A 20,622-nucleotide genomic window follows, 5' to 3' on the forward strand; every position below is an offset into this window, starting at 1 on the left:
ATTGCTATGGCCGAATGCAATTCACCAGTTCAGAAGACTTTATGTTTAAAACAACCAAATACACAGGAACTAGATCTACTTAAAGCTGAGAGGAATCCAAACTTCCTCTCCTGAAGCCTTCAGGCTTTGTAAACCTCTGAGCACGTACAAGGCAGGGGACCCACCAGACAGTTTACACTGACGCACTTCAGTTTACGTTTCAGCCTCCTTTGAAGAGACTTTGAAGACAGTGTAGCGCTTAGAAGTGCTTCCCTTGAGAGAGAGACATGTCTGTGTCTTGAGAGCTGAGAGGTTTTCCTCAGCCGGTTCTCAAGAAAGACACCTGCATCACTTTAGAGGAGTGCAAGTTGAAGATGTCTGGGGAAAAGACAACACCTTGTCTCTCTGTATATACATGTATATAAGGCCAGACAAATGCAATTCTTTGGATTACATCTGATATTCTCATGTTTCCACCTAAAAAGATTTGAAAAATTAATTTCACTCCTGCAATTGGAAAGATGTGCGACAAATTTTGCACTAACAATTTGCAGGAAGTTGTTTGGAACTTGCTTTAAATGAGATAAAACAGAGATGACCTTATAATTTGTCCTTGAAAATCTTTAGCTACTCTTCATTTTTTTCTCACTTTTTCTAGATACGAGAATAAACATAAAAGTTGCATCAACTCTTTCATTGCATTGTTAGTTTTCAATTCTTGTCGAAACACTTGTCGTCTCTTCATTTTGAAAATCTTGTTTTTAAGCAGTTTTTTTTCTCTCCATAAAATCAAATGAAGTGTCTATCTAGGATGTCATCCAACAACTCAGATTGTGTGGGCCGACTGTGAGTCTGTAACAACATCTCGTCTGTGATCATGAGAGGTTGGAGACAAAGTGTTGAAAGTGTATCCTGTAACAGGAAGAAAGGCGAGGCTTGTTTAAGAGCACTCAAATGTGCTGTACTGGTCTACTACAGTCAAACCTGCCCAAGAAGACCACTCAGGGGACCAATAAAACTTGGTCTATGTGGACAGGTGGTCACTATAGACAGGAATTGTAATGCATGTGCCATTGAAAAAAGATTGTCTAAAAGACCACCAAAAAGTTGCCACAATGGCCAGGTGGTCCTTATGTAGACTTAGTCATCAGTACAGGTTTGGCAATGGCTAGGTGGTCCTTATAATTATGTAGAGGTGGTCACTAGTACAGATTTAACTGTACATGTATATTAATGGCCAGGTGGTCCTTATGTAGAGGTGATCACTTGCAGTTTTGACTGTATATCAATGACCAGGTGGTCCTTGTGTACAGGTAATTTCTTCAGCAGGCTTTAATGTATAGACAAAGCCCTACCCTGGTTGACTGGTGTTTTTAGCTACACTATACTGTGTGTGTAGGAAAACCACATTGAGCACCACCAAGTGGACACAGATGATGTCAGGCTCTAGGAACTTTTTTTATACAGAGGAAACCCCCATGGGTAGAGTACAGGTGGCGCGGTCGTGTGTTGTGTAATACTAGGTCGAACCTCTTTTATTCTGTGTGTACGGAGATTATAGCAAGCAACTAAAACACAAATGATGTCATAGTGTAGGAACTTTTTTATATAGAGGGAGTCCCCCTGGGTAGAGTACGGGTGACGGGGTTGTGTAGTGTGTAAACCCAAGGTGGTGCTATCCCCTCTCTCTTTTATCCTGTGTGTACGGAGATTATAGCAAGCAACTAAAACACAAATGATGTCATACTGTAGGAACTTTTTTATACAGAGGAAACCCCCATGGGTAGAGTACAGGTGACAGGGCCATGTAGTGTGTAAACCTGGGGTGGTGCTACCCTCTCTCTCTTTTATCCTGTGTGTACGGAGATCATAGCGAGCAACAAAACCACAAATGATGTCATGATGTAGGAACTTTTTATATAGAGGGAACCCCCCCATGGGTAGAGTACAGGTGGCGCGGTCGTGTGTTGTGTAATACTAGGTCAAACCTCTTTTATTCTGTGTGTACGGAGATTATAGCAAGCAACTAAAACACAAATGATGTCATAGTGTAGGAACTTTTTATATAGAGGGAGTCCCCCATGGGTAGAGTACAGGTGAAGGGTTGTGTGGTCTGTAAACCCAGGGCAGAACTATATCCTTTGATTCCTCTCTATCGTGTAAACTGAGCTTGTAGCTGTGCTACCACCAGCTTGTGTATGGAGAAACGTTAGCAAGCAATACCAACACAGATGATGTAATGGTTTAGGAACTTTTTTTATGTTTAACTTTAGGGAACCCCCATGCAGAGGCTGTGTCCAATGAGGTGCCTCAAGCCCATAAAGGGGAAGGGCTAGCAACCCTTTCCTGTGAAAATATACCCTGCTTCTGAAATAGTAAGGTAACTTGCTGCCCTATATGTGCCACTAGGCACTACAAGTGTCTGAACGAAGGGCAAACGAAACGCGATGCAGTGCTCTCTTCCCTCTCCCTGCCTCAGTAACCACAGACAAAACAGCAGTCTGGAGAGGGTGGGGGGCAGTCACAAGAGCAACAAATTACTACATCCTCCTGGAATGCGCCACTCACCTGGCCGCCTCACCTGGAGGGGGTCAGGGGTCGTTAAGGGGTTTATAGGTAAACAGTAGCATTGTGGGTAAACATCAGCAGGTGTCAATCACCATTGGCAAGTTTCTTCAGCAGCAGAGTCTTAAAGTTACTATAAGTATGGGGAAGAAATGTTGTTTCGGATTAGAGGTTTTAAATTGACATTATGTTGTGGCAAATACTTCCAAAGATGATTTATCTTTATGTGAAGTCTGTACTGTGCAGTCATTATTTTTTGTTGGGTAGCAGTTCTTGTCTTGATTTCACATGGACCAGCAAAAATGATCAGGAAACAGTGACAATGCTGCATCCTTTATAGCTTTTACAAGACATGGGGGACACCTATCATGGTCTTCTTGAACTGCAGCTGTAAATCTTTATGGTCAGGCAAAAAGATAAACGTGTATTTTGTTCCTTTCTTGTGTCGGTCACAGGCACCCTTGTGACGACGGCGCAGTGCCTGTGGGACCTGTCCCGCCAAGTGGACGATTCGTTCTGCGACCAGACGACCAAGCCCAGCACGGGGACGCACGAGTGCAACATGGACCCCTGTCCTCCACGGTCAGTACAACTCAGGATTTTTTTGGTGATTTTCATACCAGAAATGTATATTTTGGAGTCCTGTGCCCTGGTATGAAAACCAAACAACCTGGAATTCGGTATTGGGGTCCCTTTCACAAATGCACACAGGACTTCAAAAGTACAGTGTGTATAATAGTATGATCTTTTGAATCATCATCATCATCTTCTTCTTGTCATCCTGACAGACGTTCAGTTCAACGTCGATGGACTCGGCCGTGGGCGGCGAGACCAGCTCTGCTCTTGCAAAACATTTTGAATAAATATAGCTAAAACTATAGGATTTAGTATTCAAAGCTCTGAAAATCTGATTTTTTTAATGAAACTTTATCTTTTCACTTAAACAGAAACAATTTTATTGAAGGACAGTTATACATGGTAAAATGTAAGGTAACAACTATTAAACATAGTACAAAATAGAGGTATAGATATACGTAATATGAATATTATATTATTTATTCTTCTCCCCCTGACAGCTGGATTGCTGGAGAGTGGGGGACGTGCAGCAAGTCTTGCGGCGGCGGGAAGCAGGCGCGACCCGTCAACTGCACGCGGAAAACGTCCACCCAGGAGCAGGAGCCGGTCGACCCCGACGGCTGTAAGAACCAGCCGAAGCCGTACAGCGAGCAGAACTGCAACATGCAGGAGTGCCCGCCGCAGTGGGTGGCAGGAGACTGGAGCGAGGTAGGCTGTCCAGCGCTGCCATCTAGCTGTTTGCGTGTGAAGTGCACGCAGGCAAACGTTGTGGAAACGCTTGTGAATACATGTAGTTTACTAACAGTAGGAATTTGCGTTTAAACAGTACTGATTTTATCGTACATTCCTACATTCTATATGCCTGATGATAGAGAAGTGCAAAAATCTATAATTGCTGTTATCATCTAGCTTTGTATGCTTGTATATTACAACTGTCATTTGCTACACTGTATATACTAGGAGGCGATAATCCCTACCGTGTACAGATAGGTATATACATCAAAGAATGTGACATTAGAACAAGCCATGTATAAGTATATGACATGTGACATTTCGATATGTTGCTCTATCCCATATGATTGTGTGTAATCAAACTCATTTGTATGCACTTATTCGTTTGTATGTATACGTATGTAGTAGACCTTACAAAAGTCGCTGTGCTTTTGTTGTGTCAATAAAGATCTTCTTCTTCTATGAATGGATTTGAAATGATAGCGAAACTCTGTTTTCTCCCTCTCCCAGTGTTCGAAGAAGTGCGGTCACGGGTTCCAGACGCGCGAGGTGGAGTGCAAGAGCATGCGGCAGGACCAGTCGTATGTCATCATGCCTGACTCCCTCTGCAAGTACCAGATGAAGCCCAAGATCCGCCAGCACTGCTCCAAGAAGTGCTCTCGCAAGATGATGTGGTTCATCTCCGCCTGGAGTCAGGTACGGGCGTCGCTCCTTTTCAACCCTCCCTCTGCCGGGGTGGCCCTTTGGTGCCAGATTGAGATTCTCTACTGGTTATTCTCGGGTCATATTTCCAAATCGGCATTAAAAAACAACAAAAAATAAGACAAAACAGAGATAAACAGTGACTGGGAAGTTTCCGGGAACAAAAAATATACCCAGTACAACCTTTTTTCATTGTAACACCAGCTTCAGATGTATATCAAGAAATATACACAGATTATGATCATGATGATTTCTTAAAGGTTTTGTGTGTTTTGTTGTCATTTATATCATACTTTTCGTTCCCATGAACTGCCCGGCTGGCACCTGTTAGGAAATGTGACTCTAGCATTACAGGGTTAGTTAGCAGGAAGATGGTTAAGACTCAGCAAACAAGATTTGCTACACATCGGTATGGTTATACCACTGGCATCATGAGGCTTGTACTTTGAATTTAAAGCATGCCTGTATGACTACTAACATACAAACGCATCCATGTTTGTTAACTGCTGAATTTGATTTGTACTGTGATTCAGTGAACGGTTATAGGACAATGTTGTATTGGCTGCTGAGCTAACAGAGTGTGTGTTGACATTATGTGAGTGCAACTGTTACAGTAACCAAAGTATTACCATCAGAGCAAAATGGACCTACGGAGACCGAGTGGCATGGAGAAGCGTTGCCAGCATCGTTGGTTAATCCCCTCCCCTATTTAACCCCCCTCCCCTCAGCACCGTTGGTTAACCCCCTCCCCTATTTACCCCCCTCCCCTCAGCATCGTTGGTTAACCCCCTCCCGTCCTCCTGTTTCCTGCAGTGCTCGGTTTCGTGTGGCGAGGGAGTTCGCAAACGTTTGCTCAAGTGCGCCACAAAGGATTCGAACGGCTGGTACCGCCAGTTCCCCGAGCGCCGATGCTCGCACTTGAAGCGACCGCCCGTCCAGCTCGAGGAGAAGTGCGTGAAGCCGAAATGTCCCAAGAACCGCACACAGCAGTCCACGCCGAAGTGGTACACGGGGAAGTGGTCGACGGTACGCATGCTCGGTTTGACGATCGATCGTTTGCAGCACTGCATTGTAGCACTGAAGTTGGCATCGTGCATACAGCATGTTGAGTTTGTTAAGTTGGAACTAACCTTGTTAACTCTGTCATGCCTCCGCATGTAGATAAATACAAATATAGAACAAAAGAAAAAACAATATTTCATAGATGTACAGCTGTATACAGAAAACAGTTTAATGAATGCAATTACGTAACAGAACAGAAGAATATTTAAGATCTTGCAGACGAAACTTAAGGATGCTTCGAAACCCTGAAATACGACTAGCGACTGCAATATATTTCAGGCAACATTAGTTTCTATGACACCGTCGTCATTGAGTTAAAACTTGAGTTGTCATGATTGATGGATTAGAAATAATTGTGAACACACTGTATGTGCACAAAGATATCTCCAGTAGACTGACGTTGTTTTGTTCTGCAGTGTTCGAAGGAGTGCGGCGGCGGCCTGCAGCAGAGACTTGTACACTGCATCGACGCCAGCCGCGGCAGCCGAGCCAACGGCTGTCCTGCTAAGTCCAAACCTCCCACCTCCAGACAGTGTAACCTGGATCCTTGTCCAGAAGACGGTAAGAGTTTTACCTGTACTTATAAGGTTACGTATCCAGGTGTTGACCTTTAGACATTGTAACCTGGATCCATGTCCTGAAGATATAAGGGGGGGATTCTGTTGTCTTTTTTTATGAGTATTAGAGATATAACAAAGGATGTTGAAGAGTATGTTCTTGAAGAATAGAAACCAAATCTTTCCCAAAATTTTATCACAAAATATTCTTTTGGCAAATGGTTATCCACAGCAAATCAAGAAAGGCTATTTGAAACTGTTATGGCTTTAAGAATTGTTCTGATCACAAATCAACTGACAAAGATGGTGAAAACTTAATGTATGAAAGTGATAAGGCAATAACAGCAATAACATAAACCAATGGCAGTGCTTTTAATGTTATTGTTTGTTGTGTTCAAGAAAATTACAACATAGACCTGCTCGAGGTTGTCTAATACTAGTATTAAAAATACCCCCCTTTCTTGTTTTTTCTATCATGTGCCATGAACGAACATTTTCTTACTTTTCCTCTATTAAGCAGTAATCTTAGATCACTATAATGTTGAATCATCATCATCTTATGCAAGTATTTAAAACGTGTTTATTTTTCCCGTGCCTACAGAGGAGAGCGACAGCTGCCAGGACGCGTTCCGGTGGTGCCACCTGGTGCCGCAGCACAACGTGTGCGACCACAGCTTCTACGGGCAGAAGTGCTGCAAGTCCTGCAGGAAACACAAGCAGGAGCAGGCCAGCTGACGCACCATGGGTGCCGTACGGACGCGATAACACTGGGCTGGTCGGAACCTGTCTTCCTGGACTTACAAACAAACTGAAGACTTCATAATTCTGCCAAATTACATCAGAGCAGTGCTGAAGTTACAAACTAACAAACAAACTTTTCATCAACCGTACTCCAAAAACAGAAAACTGCATTATTCTTGCTATTCAACTGCTGGATTACATTGGGAACCTCTCTACCTGGACTTACAAACAAACTGCACATCAGAAAACTTCATAATTCTGCAGGATTTCATTGCAGCGGTGCTGTAGACTCACTACACTAACCTGTCTGCTAAGAAGAGTATGCTTCAACACAGTCTGGATCTACAAACCGACTCTCTGTACTTCAAACAACTGAAAACTCCAAAATTCATCAATATCGAATCTCCAACATAACAAAGGCAAAATTTGCAAGACATCCTGGATTTACGTCTCAGAAATCTTTGTGATCCTGAGCACCATGTCAACATCAACATCAACTACAAGCAGGACTGGACTGTTTTACAACAACTAACTTTGGATTTACTGAAAACAGAACAGAAAAGTTCAAACGTCTGGATCTCTACGGCAACATCAGCATCAAATGCTAGTGCAGTGTAGAAGGAGAGGAAAACTTGCGACCGATCCTGGATTTACAAACAAGACGAATATCAACACAAACTGTCCAACTGTAGAAGAGGTGAATCTCTCTACAACGAGGATGGAACAGGTATGCAACGACAAACTCTGGATTTACAAACAACAAGCTGTACTTTAAGCAACAGAAAGGTCTTCAGTGTTGATGTCGAATCTTAGCAAAGTTCACAACTTCAGCATCAGTCCAACAGCAGCAGAGGTGCTCAAGGAACTAGCTGCTTCTTACTGGTGGAAAGAAAAGATACAAACAATGAAACAACCAAGCAAGCCCCTTGCAAATGTCATCTGCAAGCACAGTGTTATCATCATTGGTAGATTTTTATAACTTGTTTTTCAAAGGCAGTGAAAGAATCGCAGACAATGACAATGTAGATTTTTACAAGGACATTTTCGGAGGACATTCTCCTTGACTTGTACCTTAAGAATTCCAAACGTTTTTGCTGCTGAACCAAGAAAATTCCAAGTGGGACGTAAAAGACGTCGGAGAACTTGAGATCTGAGCTTCTGGACTTGCCAGCTTGTGTTGAACAGAGAAATATCATCCAGTGTGTGAAACGATTGAACGTGAAACTGGATGGAAGACCAAACCTATGCAAGGTTGTGGCATACGGTGTGGGGACCATAGACTGGTATGGGACCACTCACTCAATCACTACGCACTACGATCCAGAGAAGCTTTACATAAACTTATATGCAGGGAAAATATTGCTTTTTTAGCAAGAGACCCTTTGAATTCCTTCTGGATCGAGTTTTGTGACGCAAGGCAAGGAATTACTCAAGCAGTAACCTCAACAGAGCTGGCCAAGAAGGTTGAGAAACGACGGCTTCTCGAGACATGGAGAAGTGTAGATCTCACATCTTAGAGAGACAGATGCAAGAAATCTTACATCTGAGAACTCCTTAACGACTTATTATATAAGTAGGACTGTAACATACAGGGGTACATATTGTATAGAGGGTGTCGCCAATGACGTCATACTCTCTGAAATTCAAAGGAAGTTTCCTTCTGCCTGATTTTTGGCATTTTTACATGGAAATATTGTCTACCTTGATCATTTGTATTTATTGTGCCAGAGAAGTTATATTTTCATATATTATATAGATTTGTGGATATTAAAGCTTGTGGGGCAGACAGCTGATGTGATGTTTGTTGTTCGGCGCTGTGACAGTAGCCTTACCCGAGGACTTTTATTTCAACACAGAACAGAAATAGAATTCCATGGGTAAAGTACATTATATTATGAAAAAACACATGAAACTGGTCAGTTTAACTTAAGAAAAGACACCATGCCTACATTTAAACTTGTCAATAGATGTACATTTTCTATGAGTGTCACATTTGAAAGACGGTGCTTCTTCATATTGTAGTATTGTTGTTCCTGTCATAACAACATGTGTATCAACAGATAATATTTGACTGTGAAATTCATTGAAAACACCAAGTTGCTATAGGCCATTTCCTATTTCAAAGCCACCAGGTTGTGTTCACACGTTTTACACCCATCAAATGTCGCTGCTATTCGAATTGACAGGTCTCATAATTTTTGAACAGTCTGGACAGAAAACCTAACAGTCAGCTGTCTGCCCTACCCTGTCACAGAATTGCCGTAGCTAGCTCCACCTTGTACAGAGTATTATGGGATGTAAAAGTTTACTGTATAGTCACTGCAGAATCTAACACTGTTGGCTCGTGTCCAATTTGCTACCTCAGGGGCGCTGCAAAGGTCTCTCACCACGTTCCCGGTGACTTCTAAAACTTCGATGTGATACCCATTTTGCAGTAGAACTACATGTAGATATTACATGTTAATGTCTTGTCTTAGAAAAAAGATCTAGAAATTATTATTATTATTATTCTGTTTGCACCAGATTATATACAGTGAACTGACAAACAAAGAAAGATGAATGTGTATCACAAATGCTACTAATTTATCTACGAACTTCCTGTCGAAGAATGTGAAGTCCTTGCAGCCCCCTGAAGTTTGTGTCGCAGGCAGATGTACATATTTTTAACTGCAGCGTCCGTGTTGCTGGTCAGACAGGGTAACGTCAGGTTGTAGTTATGTCCCGCCCGTGGGTGAGTTCTACCAACTCTCCAAGCAGAGGTTAGGCTTGTTCTAGATGTTGTTTTAGGCCTTTTTTATAGGACTTTCTATTTGGGTTTCTTTTTGTCCGCCAGCCAAACTTCTGCTTTCTCTGGCAGGGGTATGACTGGCAAACAAAAAGAAAACCTGGCAAAATAGAAAGCCTGATCAAAACACCTAAAAAGACGTCCAGAACAAGCCAGAGCCTAACCTCTGCTTGGAGAGTAAGTCCGTTCAACTCTGCTGCTCTGGATACAAACAGATCCTTTTCTTAAGGTACATGTAGTGCAACGGGGTAGCTGGTGACTTTTAGGGGCGTCTTGAAAAAAACTACTTTGAGCTATATGCTTGGCTCTTGATTTTTGTTCTCCAGGTACCTCGTTACAAGACTATGATGTACGCAAAATTCTATAACGTCATGATGATGTGATCAACAATTACAGGGCATCACCCTTTTTTTTTACAAAAGTCAGCCCCCCTCCTCCTCAACGATTCAACGTCCACTGCTAACATTTTGATGAAAGATGCAAAATGGTATTCTTGATGCATATTGGTAATCTTAAGCCCCGTACCTTGCCTTCTCAGAGTTTCCGATAGTTGCCAGAATTGTTCTGCACAACTGCCAGACTTTTCTTGCCTATAGAGAGCAGAGTCGCACAGAGGACTCCCCTGGGCTGAGGCGCTGTAGAAATGGCCTCATACAATAATGTACAGACATGTGTATGTGTAAAAAAACTGATACTTGGTGCTACTATGTAATACTTACTATAGAGGGGATGGTGACAAGTTCGAATGGGAAAAATGGTTATTATGATTCTTATTAGTTTTGTTTGCACCAACTCTCATGTCATAGGAAACTTTTTTTTATTGATTTAGGGGTAGATTTTTTTTTATCACTTCAGTTGTTTAGAGTAAAAAATGAACAAATGTGTTTGGTGAACCCAGCATCGTGTACAGGTGAACTGGATGGTTTTTCCATAATGTTTGGCCGTCCATCTAGCATCTTAAAGGTACATACATCTGCTATCCATTTCCTTAAATGACTATCTTGTAGTTATAAATTATCTGGAAAGATTTCTTAGGATGCCATAAAAAGTATTAGTAAAATGTATGATTCACATATTTAGAAATGATAGCGAGTTTCATTTGTAAGGTCAAAGATTACATCATTAAAGTATCACATGAACATCTGGGTTCACAGACACAAACTTCTATCAGTGTTCAAGTGGGGCCTCACCAGGTTAATTAGTTGTTTCTTGGACTATTTCCAGAAAAAGCTGGAGCATATGATAAGGATGGAAACTTAAGCGCAATTTTAACATGTGCAGTCAAAGAAACTGTCAAGAAATGTATTGTACACCTTTAAGCACTTACAAAGAAAGCCATCAGATAATAGAATTATTAATCAACTGATTATGAGAAACAACTAGTTAATTTTCTGTGTCCCTCCAATGACATATCAGTCTTCATTCATGGCCTCGATGTGGAGGAAAAGTCGTCTTAAGTAAACGTTACAGTTACTTCTCCACATGTTCTTATTGGCCTCTGGTGCTTAAGGTACGGCTTCTTTAGAAACACCTGTCAGGATTTCCTTATGAAAATGAGAATTCCATGCAAATCGTCTTAAAGATGTTTGTGGCTACTCCAGGAATAAAGAAAACAAAAGGGGAGACAAGATATTATTTTAGAAAACCCCTAGCTGAGTTTTTGTATGAAACAATAACATGTTATTTCAAGCGGTTAGACACCAACACATCATTCTTTTCGCTTGCCAACTTGCCTCCCTTCTTTGTTTTCTCCTGGGGTAACCCTGACAAACGACACCGATGTCTTTCTGTGCAACAACTTAGCTGAGAGAAATATTTATAGAACAAGCAGACGTCATTCATGTAGTATGAAGACTATACTATTTGTGGAAGATGTAACAAACCCAACACTGCGACTACCTCTGTACTGCACAACTCACATTCTTGCCAATACCTGTTAAGTACCAGCCAAGTCTTCCTAGAATCACATGAAATACAGGAGGTCTCTTGACAGGCAGGTGTTTCTAAACAAGCTGTACTATATACGTTTTTCAGGTCAGTGCTCAGAATCTCAATATTATGTTATCAGCATAATGTATCACATGAATTATTTTTGAATATGAAATTGGGAATAAAATGTCACAACTTATTAACAAGGTGTGTGTGTTTGATTACTTCAATGAGGTTATGCCCCTATAACGTCCTTGATTACTTACAACGCTGGAGGTAGACAAGGAAAGATGTCAAGATGGGTCTACCGTTACATGGCAGGAAATTTGCAAATGACAACAGGGAGAAAAATATAGAAGGTGCAAATTTCATACAGCATGATATGTAGTTATCTGTTAGAAATTAAAGCACTGCTAATTACCATCTACTATCTTTCCTGCGCTGTGATTGGCTGATCCATATACCCAATCTATATAAGGCGAAAACTGACTGTTTACTCCGCTGAAGCGACAGACTCGTCCGCCCAGCCTGGTACAGCGTTAGGAGCTCCGTCGGACCGCCCAGGAAGAACGTGCAAGACAGACCGCGACCGTTTCTTGCAGAAGTTTGTGTCCACGCGAAGTTTTTCAGGAAGTAGAGAAGGTTGGATTGTTGCTATGATTTTGGAAGATGGATAACTTTGGTGGCGTTTTGAGTTGGAATTCTGTGAGATAATGAAATTGGGTGCGTTGGTATGTGAGTTGTCTGTCGCTGCACGTGCATTGCCTTCGTCATACTGAGGTCTGCTCTTCTCGTAGGCGAGGCGTGTTCGTGCAATATGTGTGTTTATGAGTGGTAACACGCCTTAGTAGAGATGGATATCTAATTGTGATATTACTGTAGATGTCACAGGTACCGGCTATACCGGGAGCAGTGCAACCCCCGCCGGGAACCAGATTTGGGGAGCCCAGGTGGTACAAAACCCGCCCGGACATGACCAGGCTGGAGGGGGAAGACAACAACAGAATAACGACGGCGAAATAGCGGCACCGCAACCAGAAGCAGCGCTCGTCGCGGCCGTGCAGCAAGCTGGAGGGCAGCCCCAAGTGCAAGCGCCGCCACAGGACGGTGGTCAACCGCACCAGCAGACTCATCCCCAGAGACTGGTCCGGCGTCCGGTGCTCCTAGGGGCGGACAGCACGTGCAAGACAGATCGTTTTGTGCCCAACTCTGTGTCTGCGTGAAGTCCTAGGAAGGACATTATGGTCTCAGGGAGTATAGAAAGTTGAATTTTGCTGTGATTTTGAAATTTGACAATTTTGGCGGTATTTTCTGGTCACATTTTCTGGATGTAATGGAATTGGAAGCGTTGGTATGTACGGATTGTGTATGAGAGTTGTCTGTCGTTTGCACGTGCATTGCTTTTCGTCATGCTGAGGTCCGCTCTTCTCGCAGGCGAGCTGGCATGCTCGAGCAGTATGTGTGGTTATGAGTGATAGCAGGCCTCAGCAAGGCCTTGGCCTCAGTAGCGCTGGATATCTAATTTTGGTATTGTTGTCTTAGATGTCACAGGGACTATACCAGGAGGTCGACCGGGAGGTGACAAAGCTGGAGGAAGCAAACAACAGACCCGAGACAACGGCTGGCAACGGAATCCGAGCATCGCAAGCATCACAGTGCACACATGCAGGGACCAGGTGCGGCCGGGCGCAGCAAGCCGGAGGACACTCAGCCCCAAGCGTCGGTCAGCCGGGGGCACTCGCACCACGCGGCGGAGGTGGAAACAGCAAATAGGGACAGGGCTGCCGCCCGCTCGGGATCATAGTTGTCAAGGCGGTAATTCAAGTTAGCATTGGTTACTTGTCAACACAATGCTAAAATGGTATTTCTGGTGTTACATTTTGTACTACGTGTGTGTGCAATTTTGAATCTGCATTGCTGATAAGCTAGTCAAGACCAGAGGTAGTGGACCTGGTCGTAAATCGAGGAATTGGTCTTATAAATGGACGTTTGTTTCCTGCAAGAGGTGCAGGTTTGATATAGTAAACATATAGCATATTGGCACACGGGAATGGCCCGTGCTTGTGGACATGGCGTGTAATGATTGTATCAGACAAAACGGCAGGAGTACGCCGATTTGAAATGGACGTTTGTTTCCTGCAAGAGGTGCAGGTTTGATATAGTAAACATATAGCATATTGACACACGGGAATGGCCCGTGCTTGTGGACATGGCGTGTAATGATTGTACACGTATCAGACAAAACGGCAGGAGTACGCCGATGAAAGTGGGAATGGCCCATCGATATGCAAATAACATAGAACGCCGATTTGAACATGTGCGACACACCTGTGGTGTAGTAATCTAAATGGTAATTAATTTACCAGGACGGTATGAAACGTGGTTAGCGTGGTGATAAAAAAGAGGGTGAATGGCACGCCTCTAGACTTCGTTTCATGAGGCCGCATATGACAGGCCATATGTGGCAGAATTGCATCACGTCGAATTCAGTGAAGTGTTGGAAGAGCACGCAACCCAAGAAAAGCTAGCGCCATGATGGAGGAGTCGGTAGATACAGCAAAGGGCGAGGGTCATAGCAGAACGTTTCCACAGCCGGCGTTTCAGAATTCCACCGCCGGCGTTTTCCACAACCGTGTTCCCGCCTGAGGGAACAACTTTTAAAATGCTTCAGATGCTATGGTTTTGGTCATTTTGTAAGTAATTGTAAAGCCGACGTGAACAAAAGTGAATTCTCTGTAAAAGTGAAGATAACGGACGAGTAACTGTCGTAAGATTCAAGTAGAAATAAGAAATGGAACGGAACGGAATAACGAATGTGAGAATCTTGTATATGTATGTGGTGGATATATGTAATTGAATGAATAGACGGTGAAAATGTGGAAACAAGAAATGCATATGGTTGAGTTATCTAGAATTATTTATACTTGCACAAGAAAGGTTACCCAAGCCATAAGGGTGGTTACTCGTGTGATGATATGTATCAGACATTGTGTTGTACCATGTGAAATTATGTGAACAATAAAGTGTTGCAGTTGAGTCAGTGTTTGACTCTCAGGATAGATGAAATTGGGCCGGATAGTGATAATATATATATATATGTATGTATATGAGACTGGGAGATGAAATAAAGAATGTTGTCACATGCGTCTTAAGTGTCCAGATGTACTCTGGTTGTTGGTTGAATATAACGACCGGGACATATGTTGAGTAGAAAGATAAAGAAATGAAGATAGGGAAAAGGGGAGAAGGAACAGTTAATAGGTAATAGAAAGATGAGGTTGGGAAAGATGAGATTGGGAAGAAAGAGAAAATAGGGAAAGGGGAAAAACAAATGGAAAATAGGTTGTGAAGGAAAAGGAGGAGCGCGACGTAAGGCACTACCCCATAGCTTCATATGGATGAGTCAATCGCTGCGCGGAAAGAATAGGTAACTATCTTTCCTGCGCTGTGATTGGCTGATCCATATACCCAATCTATATAAGGCGAAAACTGACTGTTTACTCCGCTGAAGCGACAGACTCATCCGCATAGCCTGGTGACCCAGCGATAGGTACCATAGGTGGTGGGGAGGGGTGACGGGAGGAATGATACGGAGCAAGACGAGGGTCGGTGAATACACCAAGACCTTCCCGCCCACCCGCCCCCTTTTTTGTCACAAATAGGCATGAATCACATCGCCGCGCGACTCCAGGCACTACCCCATAGCTTCATATGGATGAGTCAATCGCTGCGCGGAAAGAATAGGTAACTATTTATCACATTCATTTAGTCCAGGAAATCATTTCAGTCGATGCAGTTAGAATGCCTTTCCAAAATAATGATTTTTTTTAACTAAAAAAAAAGAGATAAATAATTCTGTATTATATTTTACCAAAAAGAAAACAGCAATTATCAACTCAATCTCAATTCTACTGAATAACATAAGCAGAAATTCTAAGTTATCCCAACCAGATACCAAGCTTGCGAAAGTATCGACTTGAAGGTTCACGTGTATCTCACGCACCTATACACCCAAGAAGTGTCAAATACAGAAAGGTCATTTCAACTAGCATGAACTAAAAGTGTCCCACAGCGTATCACATGAAAACTGCACCCAAAAGGCTTCCAGCATAACAAAACATCATTATTCATCATCAATGTTGATATTCAGACAGCCAGCTTCAGACAATTAACACGCCCAGATTGAGTAAGACTTATCCAAGCTTGTTTATCAGACTCCAGTCCAGAACAGGCACCCAGAGCTCACATCTGGGAGGCCAACTACTGCAAGAAGACTGAGGAAAGTCCTTCATGACTTCACAGCCTAGAAAGTACCAGCTGAAGAAAGTCTGACTAGGTTGAAAGGTAAGTTTTGGAGAAACCTGAAGGTAAGACATCCGTTTTCTGTACACACATTAGGCATGAGAGGCCGGAATAGCAAACAAATAACTATACAGGAGACATTGGTTTTCTTTGCAACGGACAAACAACATAGGGCTTAATGTTTCTAATTTGTGTTTCATTGCAGCCTGGTGGAATCTGTCACGTTTGCAATTTCAACTCCCCTATGACGAAACGTTATTTTCCAAATTCAGTAGCACCCAATTTTACATGGTACGCGCTTAGGCCACACCATCTTAATTTCTTGGTTAACGGATTTTCATTTTCAAAAAAAGATTTAGAAAAAAAAATCATGAAAACAGAAGGTTGGCCCACCCAGGACTTGGACTGAATGGTAAGTCACCAGTAAAAACAGGATTGGGTCCCTGTTTAATGTTCAAATGAAAACAAAACAAACAAAAACCGATGATGAATACTAAGACATGCCACTGTACAACATTTTCAAAATTTATGTCCACATGAACTAGAATGTGGAATGCCTCGTTGGATTCACGCAGAAAAGGGCGGATTATCATATTTTTTTCTGCTTATTTCTAAATATGAAAAATTTAATGGCGTTAGCATGAAATGTCAGCAAAAGGCATCAGATCAGGGAGTAAACAACATGCCAAACATTGAGATTCAAACAGCCTGAACCAGACAATTAACCAGCCATGTACGTAAGACTATATATTAGGTGCATGTTTTAATTCATGTTCAGTGAAGATAAATGCGTAGCTTGTAGGTACATGATACCTTTTTATATACGTCTGAGGACCTGCTCAACTCCATCCCACTAATTCTCGACGACGGGGAATGAGCCATCACCACTAGTATTTGCTGGCATTACACCAAGCTTAGATCTTTTTCACTTGCAAGCTTCTATACTTTGTAACACCAATTTGTGATTTTGTCCGCAAATAGCAAGTTGCAAGTGAATATTTTGGTGTTAATATGTAGTAAGAACATGTTTTCTTGCTAAAACACCACAACTATGGCATGCCATAATTGACTAATAGTTATGATGAATCTCAACATTTATGTCCACAAGACACCAAATCAGGGAGTATTTATGATAACAGCACACATTAGACAATTAACTAACCATACTATGTACTTAAGACTACCTATTACCTGTATGAGTGCTTTTCAATGCTAATAACGGTTTAACAATACATAGTTTTTGGTACGTTGGTAGTAATCTCACTGAGTGGCCAATAATACTGTTTTTGCCCGTTGTATCATTTCCATCGATAGACTGCTCGGAGATTTTTACTTTGATAGTATGATAGTACAATTGTTCTGAGGAATATTTGTGCTTGGCCTGTCCAGACTACAGGACGACATGTGGAGAAAGCTGCGACACCTGCTGATTTTCCTTCTCATCATCCTGAAGGAGCCCAACATACCAGAAGCTGGCCGCAGCTGTGTACCATCATGGCGCTGCCCATTTTCAATAAGCTGCGATTGCTCCAACCTGGGCCTCACGAGCGTCCCTCAGAACCTCCCAACATCCATCACCGCATTAGATTTGGAAGAGAACCAGATAAGAAGTATCCGGCCTGGTGAGTTTTCAAATCTACCCAAGCTTGACAATTTGGACCTAAGCTCCAACAACATACGCAGTATTCCGCGTGACACATTCTCAGATCTACTCAAGCTTAGACTCTTGGACTTAAGCCCCAACAGCATAACCAGCATTCAGGTTGGTGCATTCTCAAATCTACCGAAGCTTACATCCTTGTGCCTGTGGCGAAACAACATACGCAGTGTTCAGCGTGGCACATTCTCAGATCTTCCCCAGCTTAGGTACTTGTACCTGAATCAGAACAACATAACCAGCATTCTGGTTGGTGCATTCTCAAATCTACCCGAGCTTACATTCTTGAACCTGCAGCGAAATAACATACGCAGTATTCAGCGTGGCACATTCTCAGATCTTCCCCAGCTTAGGTACTTGTACCTGAATCAGAACAACATAACCAGCATTCAGGCTGGTGCATTCTCAAATCTACCCAAGCTCCACCGGTTGCACCTACAGTCGAACCAGCTGGCTGTCCTTCCCCTGTCAGTCCATGACATCTTCGCATCCATTCCTGAGTTACGTATTGACAACAACCCCTGGCAGTGTGACTGTAAGATGACTCCCTTGAGGCAAAAGCTGATTGATTCTCCTTCAGTTCTAAAACAAATAACGTGTGCCCAACCTGCCAGCCTTTCAGGCCAAAAACTTCAAAATATCAGTCTCGAAGATTTGATCTGTAAAGACCCAACTAAATCGACACCACCTGTTGATGCCCTAAACGTATTCAATTCATCTGAGGTGTCAACATCTACTTCACCATTTGGCGATACAGAAAGAAATGCACGATCAACTGCAAATCCTGCAGGGTCCACGTTTGCTGATTCCCAATATCAAAGTACAGATAACTGTCACAATGGCACTATTACCTCTCACTTTTACTGGCACTTCAAACGAAATGTTGACTCAGCAGGTGACACCGAATGGGAAGGGTTGACAAATATAACAATGGCACAATCAGCTTCAACCCTTGCCGTCACTGGTACTTCCCATGAATTTGGGCCCGGTTTTACCCTAACTGTTGTCACTTCATCTGTTGTTGGTTTAGTGGTGACTCTCATTGTTGCTGTCACTATTACAGTCTGGCGCAAAAGGAGGGTGAGGAATTCTGGTTCAGATTTGCACAAAACAAACACCACAGAAAAAATGAACCATTATGAAAATGACAACACAAACACCACAGCTGATACTGGTCATGATCACCAGTATGAAGATGTAGACAAACAACATAATCAGACAGGGCAGGGCCAGTCTCAGGCCATCACTAAACCCAGCACAAACACCACAGCTGCTGTAGTGACCACTGATGATGAACACCAGTACGAAGACGTAGACAAACAACATAATCAGACAGGACAGGGCCAGTCTCAGGCCATCACTAAACCCAGCACAAACACCACAGCTGCTGAAGTGACCCGTGATTATGACCAACAGTTTGCAGATATGAGCCAACATGGGCGGGGTCAGTCTCAGATCACCATTCAACCCAACCGTACAAATACTACACCCGCTGTAACAGCCAGTTGTCATGATCAGACAGTGTATCAGGTGATAATCGAATCCTTGGACACTAACAATTCATCTTATAACACAGGGCCGACTGCCTCAAAGCTGAATTCTCTGTACAACGTTGTGGGTCAGCATCAGGCCATCGGTAAACCCATCACAAACACAGACACTGCTGCAACGACCAGTGGTCATGATCAGACAGGGCAGGGTCAGTCTCAGGCCATCAGTGAATCCAACACAAACACTATATCTGCTTTGACCAGTGGTCATGATCAGACACTCTGAATCTCCGAAAGTTGGAAATCTATGGCAGCTGACTTACAGCCAAATACCATGTATGTAGAGGTGGGGAAACCACCAAAGGACGCAACATCTGCAGAAAAAAGCAGTGTATATGATCAGACAGGACAGGGCCAGTCACTGGCTAACACTCAATCTCTGATAGTTGGAAATCTATCGGATAACAAAGTGATAGCTGCCTTACAGCCAAATACTATGTATGTAGAGGTGGGACCACCAGCAAAGGGCCCAACATCTTCGGAAATAACTAGTGATCATGATCAGACAGAACAGGGCCAGTTTCAGGCTAACACTCCATCTCTGATAGTTGGAAATCTCTCACATGACCAAGTGATAGCTGCCTTACAGCCAAATACTATGTATGTAGTGGTGGGAACACCACCAAAGGGCCCAAAGTCTGCAGAAATAAGCAATGGTCAAGATCAGACAGGGCAGGGCCAGTCTCAGCCAATCATTTAATCCTTGAATGTCAAAAATCCAACAGATACCAGAGGGCCAGCTGCCATGCAGTCTCACCTGTATGAAAATATGGGCCCACCTTCACAAATCCAAAACCCGAAATGTTCGGCTTAAAGGAAAGGCTCTCTTACTATCCAGCATAAGCGATTGTCCTAAAGATGAGCTTTCCCCACTCCCCCTACTTCTATATGGAACTGCATGCCTCTCATGAATAAGTGACAAACATATAGGCAAGCTATCTGAATGGCTTGTGATTCCTATGGAACGCTTAGTCTTATGCTTGTAATTCGAAGCGAGGTAGGCAAATTTTACGGGATTGCATTTCTAGATTTAGCGTAATATACAACAGGTGGTCCACCTTAATTTAGCGCCCTACTATAGTGGCCTAGTCTGGCTTCAAATCTAACAGAAACAGAAATGGGTAACGGCCCCTATACACCAGAAGGTGTGGAAAGGATTTTAACGTTCTACCTGGGATGGGTAGACCACTAACGCTGGCAGTCATTACACAAAAATGTAATCATTGCAAATGAGATATCATTCTAAATGGCCATAAACAAGCTTCGCAATCAACTTCAGTTTTGAACACCCTGCAGCTGCAAATGGGGTATCATGATTGTAAATGGTAAAGTGATGATGGAGATATGATTTACCAGAATTGATTCAAAGTTTCGAAACTTTTTGTTTTATGTTGGATTACTTATGCAACATTGGATTTTAGTTTACAAACTTTAAGTGTTAGGTTTGATTAATTTTCCTACATTGTGCAGAACGGAGAATCTTCA

General features: G+C 42.7%; 1 protein-coding gene and 1 long non-coding RNA gene across 5 annotated transcripts in view; both read left to right on the plus strand.

Moving 5' to 3' along the window:
• The window catches only part of LOC136438501 (A disintegrin and metalloproteinase with thrombospondin motifs 16-like), a 191,343-nt gene extending 179,509 nt beyond the window's left edge, over positions 1 to 11,834 (plus strand). For all 4 annotated transcript variants that reach the window (XM_066433311.1, XM_066433310.1, XM_066433308.1 and 1 more), the window contains 6 exons: positions 3,000 to 3,126; positions 3,621 to 3,828; positions 4,363 to 4,548; positions 5,368 to 5,580; positions 6,033 to 6,177; positions 6,775 to 11,834. In XM_066433311.1, the coding sequence (XP_066289408.1) occupies positions 3,000 to 3,126; positions 3,621 to 3,828; positions 4,363 to 4,548; positions 5,368 to 5,580; positions 6,033 to 6,177; positions 6,775 to 6,908 (1,013 nt within the window). In that variant the 3' untranslated portion in view covers positions 6,909 to 11,834. The remainder of the gene's footprint in view (positions 1 to 2,999; positions 3,127 to 3,620; positions 3,829 to 4,362; positions 4,549 to 5,367; positions 5,581 to 6,032; positions 6,178 to 6,774) is intronic.
• Positions 11,835 to 12,060: 226 nt separating this feature from the next.
• On the plus strand, positions 12,061 to 14,774 carry LOC136438502 (uncharacterized). The gene is made up of 2 exons (XR_010756434.1): positions 12,061 to 12,270; positions 12,511 to 14,774. It is a non-coding gene; the product is annotated as an uncharacterized lncRNA (long non-coding RNA).
• The last annotated feature ends 5,848 nt before the right edge of the window (positions 14,775 to 20,622 follow it).

The sequence above is a fragment of the Branchiostoma lanceolatum genome, chromosome 7 (genome assembly GCF_035083965.1).
Source record: "Branchiostoma lanceolatum isolate klBraLanc5 chromosome 7, klBraLanc5.hap2, whole genome shotgun sequence".
NCBI lineage: Eukaryota > Metazoa > Chordata > Leptocardii > Amphioxiformes > Branchiostomatidae > Branchiostoma > Branchiostoma lanceolatum.